This window comes from Centroberyx affinis, unplaced genomic scaffold (assembly GCF_046629955.1).
Source record: "Centroberyx affinis isolate AG114_WGS23_722 - 3 ecotype Tasmania unplaced genomic scaffold, CSIRO-AGI_Caff_v1 ptg004231l_1, whole genome shotgun sequence".
Classification (NCBI taxonomy): Eukaryota; Metazoa; Chordata; class Actinopteri; order Beryciformes; family Berycidae; genus Centroberyx; species Centroberyx affinis.
In genome coordinates, this window is record NW_027281972.1 from 111136 (window position 1) to 123602 (window position 12467).

The 12467-nt window shown below is 44.6% G+C and overlaps 1 protein-coding gene across 1 annotated transcript; it reads right to left on the reverse strand.

Annotated features, from left to right (window-relative positions):
* Positions 1 to 672: 672 nt before the first annotated feature.
* Positions 673 to 12222, reverse strand: ccdc92ba (coiled-coil domain containing 92Ba). The gene is made up of 4 exons (XM_071543122.1): positions 12204 to 12222; positions 10180 to 10320; positions 4812 to 4859; positions 673 to 1410 (listed from the first exon to the last, which is right to left on the reverse strand). The coding sequence occupies exons 1-4, from the start codon at positions 12220 to 12222 to the stop codon at positions 683 to 685; spliced, it is 936 nt and encodes a 311-aa protein (XP_071399223.1). The 3' UTR covers positions 673 to 682.
* Between the last annotated feature and the right edge of the window lie 245 nt (positions 12223 to 12467).

Consider the following 12467-nt stretch of genomic DNA (forward strand, 5'->3'; position numbering starts at 1 on the left):
ATCCAGTTGTCATGGATTTAGAATTATGACAAAAGGAACAAAGTATTGTTGTATTATTGATGTATTACAGTGGCGTGGTTTCTAATCTGCTGTAATTGGGTTCTTTAAGAGGGAGGGCAACATACATCTTACCAATCAATATTTTTCACATCAAGGCCACACATGAAGGTGCCCAACACTCCAGAATTTGTTTCAGCTGTGACTCAGTGAATCAGAGGCCAGACAAATGTTTTGCCACAAGGGTTGATTTATGGTTGGCCTTAAAAGGACACAGTTGGTTGGGCCACACAGCAGGGCTGTTAGTCCACCTAAAATGGCTACTTCTACGGTCAAACTCACCACCACCATCAATCAAAAAAGGGTTATACTCAAATAAGGCCCCATAGTATATAGAGCAAGTGACACCAGTGTAAACAGATAATTTATCTAATTTCACTTAAGACTGATTTAAAGTGACACTTATTGAGTTTTGCTTTGCAAGGTATTTCAGGTTATATCAAAGTCCATTAGTATTAGAAAAGTGTCCATTGTAAGGTAAGTATAATACGATCCAATAGCTAAAACCAGTCTCAGTATCAATTCAGTCAAGGTGCAGAACAATGGTTAACAGCATTAACAGTCTGACAGAGGATAATGATGACAGTGATCATGATGCAGTTAAAAGCACTGGTCACAGTAGTTGCTAATCTGCCTTTGTCTCAGCAGCAGGCGGCGCTGTGGCTGTAGACACCAGTCTCGCCGCTTCATCTTGGGGCTCCATCGGCCCTTCCCCACCTCCTTCCTCCTCATCCTCCTTTTCCAGGCCCAGTGGAGGCTGTCTTTGGGCCGGAGAGTGCCTGGAGCGGGCTCTGTGCCTGCGGGGATGGAGGAAAAGTGCGGGGTCCGGCATGGCTGTGGGTTCTGCGGGACCCGTCACTTTCTCCATGGGCACGCACTCCCTGGCACGCTCCACTCTCAACTGCCCCGAGGATGACCTAGCACTCCTACGCTTGGGTTTGACCACAGGGGAGGCAGGGGAGGACCCTGAGGGCATCTGCGGAGAAAGGGAGTTCTGCTCGGCACCGTACTGGGTCCCCTGACTGTTGGCTCTGGCTAGCAGTCCCTGCCTCTGCTGCATCCGTTGGTGGTGCAGTTTCTGCCTGGCAGCGTGGAGTTGGAAGGAGAGGTACGCTGCCGCCTCTGTTTGTTTCTGCAGCTCTGTGTTAAGGATGGTGGAACGGTGGCTGCGGCGTTTGAGCTCCTCCAGGAAATGGCGTTCCTTGTCCTTCAGATTGGCTCTGAGGGCTCCCACCAGAGTCCCCTTGTGACTCAGCTCCTTACGCAGCTCTCCCAAGGTGCACTGCTGCTCGGCAAGACGGCTTTCCACCACCCGACAGCGGGCCTCCAAGTGCTCCTCTTCTTCCTGTAACTCTGACACACAGAGATGGGGCAAAAATGCAAGTGTAAACATACTTGTTACATAAAACACATCCATATATACAGACACAGAATAACAGTTGAATACACATGCATGACCTGCAACATACCTACATACATGCACAACTAAATAGGCACACACACTTATACACATGGCATGTATGCACATGTTCATACACACAGTACATTACCATAAAGGCAGTGTATGTATCCCTCCTCTATAAGCAAAGCTGAGCCCATGTCAGCCCACAGTGTCACCAGCTCCAACCCCCCGGGGCATATGGGCAGAGGGGCAGGGCCCAGCGAATATCCAGATGATATCTTGGCTGGGAGCCACTTAGTCAAATAGATATGGAAGTGGGTAATGGGACCAAGCTTGACCACTTGGAAAATCACCAATTTGCTCTCAAAGCCTATTGGGGATAATCTGGGAGCTAGGAAATGGTACGCTGGTTTTAGAGCTTGTCCAGACCGAGGCAGGAGACTTAGCACATATGTGGGGGAGGATTACCCCTTCACTGAGCAAATCCAAATCATCCAATACATCCCAGTCAACTTCTGCCACAGAAACTGGCATGCCATCCCATCTGCTGCCAGCCGTGCCAGTTATCCACTACCCAGTGGATTCACAGACAGCAGGCTGACAGTCTGATCACATGCTGTGACTGTATGTGGTGTGGAGCAAGGGAGAGCAGAGCAGTTTACTTGGTTGTTCAGTTCTTAGCATATAGTTAGAGCTAGTTCAGATCACTCACCAATAGGGATGGGACGATATGCTCCCACGATATTGGGTTCACGATTTGATAGAACCACAATACGACATGATAAATAAAAGTTCAATGACAACAAAGTGTTACTGTGCAGAATTATGTTCATATCTGAGCCACAAATCTTTTTAACAATGGCATTGGCTTGCTGGAATGTAAACAACAATTTACAAAATCTCATTACAAGTGCAAATAATACAATCTTGATGAAGAGCTCATGAAATTGTGATGGGCAAGCCGTCTCATTTGTGATTACTACAGCAGAATAAAATGTAGCTAATGTCACGATTCATTTTTCTGCCCTACGATACATACTGTAAAATTTTTGTATTATGATATATTGAATTTCTATATATCATCCCATCCCTACTCACCAATGTTGCTTTGCTTGCAGATGCTTAGGCAAGGTACAGTTATGCTGCACCTCTGTGCCTGGTAAAAACCATACTGAACACAAATCTAGTCCATGAAATCCAATACATTCATACATCAAATCATACCATTGGCTCACACTGTTGAGTCAGAATTTTTTTCATATCATCAACTGGAACTGATAAGGCATTATTCCCAAGAGGGAGCAAAAAAAAGACAGATTGCTACTTGAGGCATCCTCCCCATATGAAGTGCTACCTCTGCACCAAGGTCAGTCTGCACCCAGATTGACCTTTTTTTCCCTACTATAGTCAATCTCCACACTCTTCCATTCCAGTAAAATCCCCAGAGGGGGGAAGGTAAGAATCAAAAGCCCTGAGTCAGTGCAGCGGCCCTGGGCTGACCAAGCTGCAGCTTGCCAGGGGAGAGTGAGATTACATCCACAGAGGCCGCCGCTGACGCCTCGACCCCCAGAAATAGGTCACGTTTGCTGGGTAGGAGAATCCCAAGGGTGGGTGCTGGAGGTGAAACTAAGAGTGTGGAATCCTTATTAGGTTTAAATATAATAGGGTGTTTCATGCATTCATAAAAAGCTTTGGGTTTAAAGTTAAAGCTGGTAAACCCTACTGCTTTATCATCCCCACTTTCTCCTCATTCTAGCTCTCTCCCTCTCTCTCTCTCTCTCTCTCTCTCTCTCTCTCTCTCTTTGTAAGCACCACTCTTTTTCACTTTTATATTTTACTGTCTCTAATGACTTCCCTTTCATTCCCAATCCTCTCTCTCCCTCTGTGATTCTATTTATCTCTTCTTCCTTCCATCCTCCTCTCTCTTTCGTTCTTTCTTTACCTCTCTCTCGTTCTCTCTCACTCTCTCTCTCTCTCTCCCTCTCTCTCTCTCTCTTCCAGGATGGCCCCTGCGTTCTCTGGGGACCAATCAGTCTCAGGTTTTCTGTCGCCCACCACCACACCCAGGGTGAGCTCATATCCTAACTATAGACTACCTAATCTGATCTTCATATCTCTCCATACTCATCAACCCCTCCCCCTCTCTCTCCATCCCTCCATCTCTCCATGTCTGCAGCCGACCGCATCCTGTCGCCTTGTCTTTTCTTAACCTCCTTAATCACTCTGCTTTCTATCTCTCCTTCTCTTCTTTCTACCTCTCATTCTCTCTCTCTCTCTCTTTCTCTCTGTCTATCTCTCTCTCTCTCTCTCTCTCTGCCTCAGCAAACAGGCTGTAATTGGACACCCCCACTGGGTCCACGAGGAGCAGGAAAAGAAAAAGTGGATGGATCAATTTGTCAGGGAGGAGGAGAGTGGAGGGGTTATGGTGGATGATAGAACGGGGGATAACCTGTCTTGGAAAAGGAGATGGGGTCTAATGGTTGGGTAATGCAGCTGGGCATGACACCCCCCCCCCCCCCCAACCAAACATACACACACACACACACACACACACACATACAGTCAATTCGCCATTCCTCTCCCCTCAGTCTCTCTCCCTCTCTCTCTCTGTCTGTCTCTCTCTCTCTCTCTCTCTTTATCTCTCTCTCTCTAATTTGCTGTGACAAAATGGTGCCTATCTTGCATCCCTGCATCCAGACACCAAAGACCAAAAACGGCCCTGCAAACGTCAGCCATGAGCCAAATATGTCAAGGCAGCTGTGTTTGTATCTCCACAACACGCACCCTGCTCTCTTCTAACCGTGACCAATTCTCCCTATTCAGTTTAGATCTTATAGGATCCCATCAACACACACACCCACGCAAATTCACACATGCAAGGCCCTCACAAATAAACACCCACACACTCACACACACATACACACACACACACACCAGCCCCTCCATGGTTCGTCACGGAAACTGCCTAGAGAGAGATGGGTGAAAAAGAGGGAGGAGGGTGGCTGACAGGGATCTGTCTCTTGGGGGAAGGGAAGGGGGGAAGGAGAGAAGGACAGAGGGAGGGAGGGAGGGAGCGAGGGATGCAGGCATAGGGCATGAGAGACGGTTGATTTGGGGGGTTGAGGTTGAGTGGCACAAAGGCAAACTGGCCCGGAAAGATGTAAACACGTGTCTGCCTCTCTGTCTTCAAAACCGAGGAAGAAAACAAAACCACAAGAGGTCCAAATACAGTCGGGCAGTTTAGAGAATGTGGAAGAGAATTGATAGAGAGAGGAAGAAGATGAGGGAGAGATAGAAATGTAAGAAGGGGGATAACAGATAGAGAGGGATTTTTTCATTTTTTTGGACATACCTATTTGGCTTCTGCCTGGAGGCTTCACCTTCAGCTCGGTTGTCAGCTCTGAGAAACACAGAGAAGAGAGGTGTAAGACAAACAGAGGGAGACAGAAACACAGGAAGAGCAATTAAAGAGAAATTCATACACAAACCCCATGAAATCATATCAGAAATAGCCTAAATACAAATCCTCAACAGTGTTGAAATGTCATTCAAGGGATATGTTTGCATTTTGAATATTTGAATAAGTCTGTTATTTTCTTCACAGGGTAACCTAACAGTGGTACACTCTTTGATGTGGTTTTTTAGCATAAAGAGTTTCCAAGGCAAGTGACATGAAATCATACATATTGGAGAAGCTAAATATTAAATTTTACATCAGAGAGTGTGTGTCACTCAGATTTGGCCACTGTTACGTTCACAATGTGAGGAAAACAAAAAGGCATATTAGCATTGCTAGCATTTGTCACTGAAACCAATAAGTACTGCTAGCAAAAGCTATTTGTTACAAGGAGGAATACAAACAACGCAAATAAGTTGTTTTAGATATGAAAAACAACTGCAGAAACTATTTTTTTACCACAATGTGACACATTTGTATTGTGTTTTCTATTATTTTCTATTTGAAATTGTATTGTCTATGTCTTTTATCTCTAGAATCTGTTTGTCTTGTTCTGAATACAGTAGCCCACTTTATGGTTATGTGATATTGCTGAAACACCTGTGTTATGCCCAACAAAACCAGCCAGGTGAGTTTCCCTGATAAAGACAGCTTGCCTGTTGAAATGTTTTGGACAATAAGCTTGGATGTATCAGAGCTATGAGTGTGCATCTACATTTTTCATTTTGTTTAAGTCTGTTCCTGTCAGCCAGCACCTCGCCAATACTGGTTTGTGTTTCCACTTCTGTGTTCTCTTGCCCTGCTCTGGGCAAGAGAACACTTGCCCAGAGCAGGGCTCCACTTTGTGGAGTTAACAACAGGATCCAAGAGGTTTGCTCTGGCCTCTGGGTCATCTTTTAGCCTCGGGGGATGAGGCTAATCCTGGGTTATAAATGATTAGTGTGAATGAAAGGATGTTACCAACTGACTCTATTCCCCCAAGCTGACAGGAGGATTACCAATTTATATGATTTTTAGACACTGAAGGATATTAAATTTCTCTTATACCTCATTTTGACTTCATTTTGACCAATGATCCCAAACTAATGGTCTAAGTGTATGTTGTTGTAAAGGTAACAGATGAGATTGGTATTTGGTATCAGTCATTATTCAGATACAGTGGCAGTGGTGTCGGTTTATCCCTGATAGGAATAACTCATCTTTGTCTCTGAGTGTTGGTCAGGGCTTGGTGGGGGGTTGTGTGGGGGGTTTGGGGGGTGGGGGTATCTAGTAATTGTAGATCTATCTCTTAGCTTGTTGTGTCTGGCCTGCCAATCATCTTGATGGCCTTTCAGACAGCCTGATTACAGCATAGCGGGGACCTCCCACATCTGCTCTCAGCACACACACAAACACATGCTGCACAGACTGTGTGTGTGTGTGTGTGTGGCACCACTAGTTTTAAGATAAATTTTGCATATATTTAGCCTATTCTGTTTTGCCATGGCGAACAATATAGGCCTACACAATCAGCAGCCTCCAAATGAGGAGTTTTATTCCAAAATGAGAAAACTGCAAGTCTAAAACAGTAACTCCCAACCCAACACACAGATGTTAAACTAAAACTCACTAATGGATTACCACATTATTTAAGTTCATTGGCGAACTGAAGAGTTTTGATGACAAAACAGAGAACGTTTTATATTATCAAACCAATTTTGTGTTGAGAAATATTGAGCAATGAAGGTCAGGTAAAAGGTTTTTTTCAAAAGTAGATATATTCAGCATTTAGTAGTGAAAACGCTTGAATACACAGGACAACGCTATCTAGAACAGCAGACGTCTTAGTTATTTCTAGCCCTTCTTCTCCTCCCTCTGTCTCCGTCACACCCTTTCTCTTCCCCTCTGCCATCTCAGCACAACACATCCGCCCTTACAGATGGCATGAAGAGACAGAGAGAGGAGGTGAATGAGAGCAGCAAGAAAGAAAGGAAGGAAGGAAGGAAGGAAGAAGGAAGGGATAGAGGAACCCCTGACAGACAGACAGACAGACAGACAGACAGACAGACAGACAGACAGCTCCAGAAGGGGGGAATCAGACTCGCTGACTGCCGGTAAAGTATTGAGCTTTGAGCGTGGGAGACTGTTCTCTCTTTTCAGCAAGAGAGCTCCTTTTTTCCTAATCCTTGTCCTCATTTACAGAGTTCACTTTAACCACGGGAGGTCAGTTCAAAGAACTATTTCTTAAAAATGAATCACCACAGTCGGGCAGTGGAAACCAGGCAGTCAGCAGACGGCAGCATCCACTGTACCTGCCAGGGCCGAATCCTTTGTAGGTCATACTTATCTCCTCTTCCAGGTTTTATTTCATGTCTCTGCCTTGAATATTGCAAAGACATCTTGGTGGGTGGAGACACACATTTCCACAGATGCAGGATTTAATTACTGGTGCAGGGGTATGAGAGTGAACAGTCACCAATTTTTCACCCAGCTGCACAGCTACACCATGGCAAAGCCTTATACAACACGAGCCTCTCTACAATATCACCTTGTGTCTTTATTATGATGCATTCTGTCTCCAATCCAAAAACTGATTTAACTTATTGTAGTTCAAGGAGACACGGGGGTAAGCACATTTACACTGATCAGGAAACACCGAGAGCTCAGAACAATGGAAGGAGGTCAGCAGTACATGACAGCAGAGCTCTATGTGTGGCACAACAGTCGGCTCAACCTTGCAGCACCCTTCCAAGCTGCACATTACCAAGCTGGCGGCAGCCGCCTATTATATCTGCAAACCACATTAGCCTATCAGCCTCAATCCTCAAAGGCATCCTGTCTTCATCCACCCAATTCAAATTACTACACCTCTCCAAAAGCAGTCCATCCCCAAAACTGACATAATCAACTAAGTCATATGCCGCATTCACGTCCTGTCGGATTCTCTGTAAATATGAGCTACCAACTGACAAAAACGATTCACGTCAGCCTCCTGGTGGTAACTACAAGTCGGACGCAAGTCTGAATTTTTTTTGTAGGCTCCAATTTCTCCCAATTGGTGTTGCAAATTGCTGAAGTGTGTCAACACAGACTGCAAACACTGCTGCGAATACACCGATGTCAGCAGTCCAAGACAATACAAATTAAATTTAGCAGTTACATTCACAGTAACACTATCAACTCTACTTATGATAAACAAGTAGTGTCTGCTGCAGTTTGTTTATTGTTGATTTTAACTTCATACACTGAGTTTAACTTCATACATCATCCCGTTCTTTCGATTCTTCCAATATGACGTGAATGCGGCAATAGTCCAAGTCAAAATGAGGTTCAGGTGTGCAGGGAAACAGGGTGGGGATGCACAGCTGTGCCTGGTGGCAATTTGGCCCTACTTTGTCTTGTAAACCAATGATTTGCCTGCAAAACATTTTAAGTGGCTTTGGAGGTCAATGTATGAAGCTTTAAAGATGCTCCGTAGACAGAGTAGAGGAGCTCATGTGTTTCAAGTGAGTATGGCATACTAATGCTTCTGAGAATGCAATCCCACAGAAACCTCTGGAGAATCTAGAAATGAAAGAGTGTATTACAGACAGAGCTAAACCGGAGAACAGACTCTTCATTCCAGCTGCTGCAGGAAGATTTACATCTGTGCTGACACCAAGTTCTAAGGAAGATATTTTTATGGCTGTTGCAACTGAGAAAACTCTCAAAGCCCTCTGGAGAAATGAAATCATTCTTTCATCATTCTCAGCAAACTATTGTCTGAGCCTCTGAGTCTTGTTTTCCCAACATAACTGTAACAGCATGTGGACAAAAAAGAGATACAGTCTGTTGAAGCACCATGTGCGCTGCCCTCTGCATTCACAGCGGGAAACCCCGTGGAAAGAGAGAGAGAAGAAGAGGAGTGGAGGAAAAGGAGGATGGGACGAGGAAATAACTGTAAATAGGAAATACACACTCTCTCTCTCTCTGTCTCCTCTCTCTCTCTCTCTCTCTCTCTCTCTCGCTGTCTGTCTCCCTCTCTCTGTCTGTCTGTCTGTCTCTCTCTCTCTCCCCCTGTCTCTCTCTCTCTCCCCCTGTCTCTCTCTCTCTGTCTGTCTGTCTGTCCCTCTCTCTCTCTCTGCCTGTCTCTCACACACACACACACACGCACACACAGTCACAAACACACAGCCTTATTGACCAGATGTGACTGTGCAGCAGAGCTAGTGGTGGAGGGGGGTCATTTTCTACTCAACTGGTCACAATGGCTCTGAGCCATCTCTCTCTCTCTCTCTCTCTCTCTCTCTCTCTCTCTCTCTCTCTCTCTCTCTCTCTCTCTCTCTCTCTCACACACACACACACACACACACACAAACTCCCCCCTCACTCTCTCCCCCTCTATTTGTGGACCTTCATATGGATTACTTTGGCTTCTATATGTATGGATTATGCATGATATATGTGTATGTATTGTAGGGATGTATTGTGTGTGTGACATTGAATAAATGCTAGAGTGTGTGTGTGTGTGCGTGTGTGTGTATGTGTGTGTGTGTGTATTGCATGCGTATGCACCCAACAGAGCCCATAAACCACAAAGCTTGATTAAATGGATAGCATTATCCATTAGGCCTCAAACAGGAAATGATGCAATCTACAGGAATCGTAGCATGACATCACCATGTAGTCATGTCTTGTCTGGGCTTGACTGATGGCCAAGACATGCATCGAATTACCAACGACCGGCTAAAATTAACAGGGCGGTCTTTGGGAATGTTTTTTTTTAAAAATAAAATGGACAATCAATGCTTTGGGCTGCTGAGAAGACACTGTGAAAGCCATGCAGCCTAAATAACACTGTCACAAGAGCAGTTTGACTTCATCAAACAGAGGAAACATTGTTAAAAATCCCAATGTGAGCTTTGAATTATAAGGTACTATGTAGGTGGGGTGCAGTTCTGAGCATCAAAGATTTGCCGTACAAGCTGGCAAACTGTTATGTACTTACTATCTTATTAAATATTTAACACCAAATGGATCTTTAAAAAAAAAAAAAACAAGACCACGCAAGCATAAAGTAACATTAAATGATCATGAATATATGGATAACTCAATTTTGATACAAAGATGTGAGATAAGAATTGTAATTCCAACCTCATGACATGTAGAAGATGGACAATTTATATAGCAACAGTGTAAATTCTGGGATTCTGGAGCCACACAAGGTTCCTGAGCTCAGTGACCTGTCAGCTGTAGAAAAAGGTTTAGGATCCCCCGTCCCCCCCTCCTAGTAGCAGTTCCTCACCTGAGCATCGTTTCTGCAGGGAGAGGATCTCCAGGTGGAGCCCATGGAGCAAGGTGAGATGTTCCTGCCTGAGGAACACCATGCTCCTCTCCACGCTCTCGATCTGCCGAGACAAGCCGCCCTCCGGATCCATGACCAAGCCTGGAGAGAGAGCATCAGCACAGGAGGAGGGAATCAGAAGGATGCAGGAGGATATTGTGAAGTAGCTCCCACTTTTTACTCTGCCAGCATCATTCGTCTATACCTGTGTGTGTGTGTGTGTGCGTGTGTGTATGTGTGTGTGTGTGAGTGTGTGTGTGTGTGTGTGTATGTGTGTGTGTGTGAGTGTGTGTGTGTGTGTGTGTGTGTGTGTGGGGGGGGGGGTGCATCAGAGAGAGAGAGAGAGAGAGAGAGAGAGAGAGAAAGAGAAACCCTCACGTCGGTCTGCTTTCAAGAGAAAACCCTTTATAACTTCATATTAAATCGCAAAGGCCAGCAGCTAAATGTCACATTTTCTACAAACCGTGGCAGTGTTCAGCATAATGTGAACCTTGCTTATGTCAGCCACAGGGAAAAGTGCAAGTTCTCTATTGAGGTCATGTGGGAGCTATAAATAAGGTATTGATAACCAGAGAAATCAGCAGAAATGGGAGAAACCAAGGCATTACTACAGGCTGCGTATAGGGACGCAGCAGATATCGGCATGTGCGATCATCCTATAGCTTTTACATTAGGTTAAGTCGACGCAAAATTCTCAAATGCTTACCTTTTATCTGCTGTTAAGTGCCAAAATTTAAGAAATGTGATTCGTAGGCGTTATAAACAAGTCCTCCGATCCGGGCATGCTGTTTTCCAGTGTTGGTCCAAATCCTGTAGGTTATCGCTGCGGCATTCATCCAAAGACATTTCAGATGAGGCGTTAAATTTCTCATCAGCTGCATGTGACGACGTTTGATTAGCGGGAAGAAGCCGTACAGATGTGTAAAAACGCAAACCCACCGTGCATTGCACTACGGTCCTCTGGCAAAACCGCTCTGTGCTGCGTCGGTCATTAGTAAAATATATCTGTAAAACGGTCAGTATGACCGGCTATGAGAAAGGTGCGCAATCCATTTCAACATGCGCACCTTTCTCCCTCGCCCACCGACTGAGACATAAAGCTACTGTAGACAGCTGTACTGTAAAGGGATGAAAACAAGCCATCGTGACCAGAACACGCGAGAACATCGTACGACAGTCAGCAGGACAGCTGACTGGGAGGATCAGCCCATATGCCGACTTCAGAGGGGATCGATACAGAGCTGCTGAGAGTAGAGACACAATGGTGAAACAAAATGACTCCCTCCAAAATGACGTTTAATTAAAAAAAAAAAAATCCGGCGCATTCGGAGTTTCATTATAGCGACAAATCAGCCAAGTTGGATATTTGTGTTGCACGCACCGTGATTTGGAGGATGTGATTTCAGCACCATGGATAGGGGTAGGGCCAGTCTGCTGCAGTGGTTCCCAACCCGGGGTCCGGGGACCTCCGGGGGTCCGTGAGGAGTTGCGGGGGTCTCCAGCAAAATGAGGAGCTTTTGTTTCATTCACTAGAAATTTGCCTTGTGAGAGAATGTGTAAAGATTGCTATTTTGCAAGGGGCGAAGTAGAATTAATTACATTTACTCAAATTAGCTACTGTAATTGAATAGCTTTTTTTGTGTAGGCTACTTGTACTTTTTAAAGTCATTAATTGTATTTTTTACTTAAGAATGTACTTGACTACATTTTATCTCCATAAGGAGATAAAATGTAGCCATTTGCAGTGAGAAGGGTAATCTGGCTTTACTTTGTTTTTGCACTTTATTTTGTAATTTCCAAATTTTCCAATTAAAAGAATAGAGTTTGAACTCTGTCCTCCCATCCACATGTAGGCAATAACCGTTCTCTTCTCAAAAAAGTAACATTTTAAATGAGCTGCTTATTACTTTTACTTAAGTAGATTTTTACACCAGTAGGCCTACTTTTACTTCTTCTTAAGTAAAATATCAGCAAAGTAACAGTACTTCTACTGGAGTTGGACATTCTCGTACTCTTTCCACCACTGCTATTCTGATGACAGATTTCAGTGTAGGCCCTCTATCTGCTGTTACCTCCTTAAGACAGTTCTGCAACTCTAGGCTTTATCATAACTGAAAACAAAAGCTTGCACTTCTTTAGGGTAAAATCCGACCAAATGATGATCCTTAGTTTAATGCATATCTGTTTCCTTGTGTGAAAAGGTTTGTGACCCCCTGGTCTACTCTGCCATCCTCTTGAGCTGGAACCCA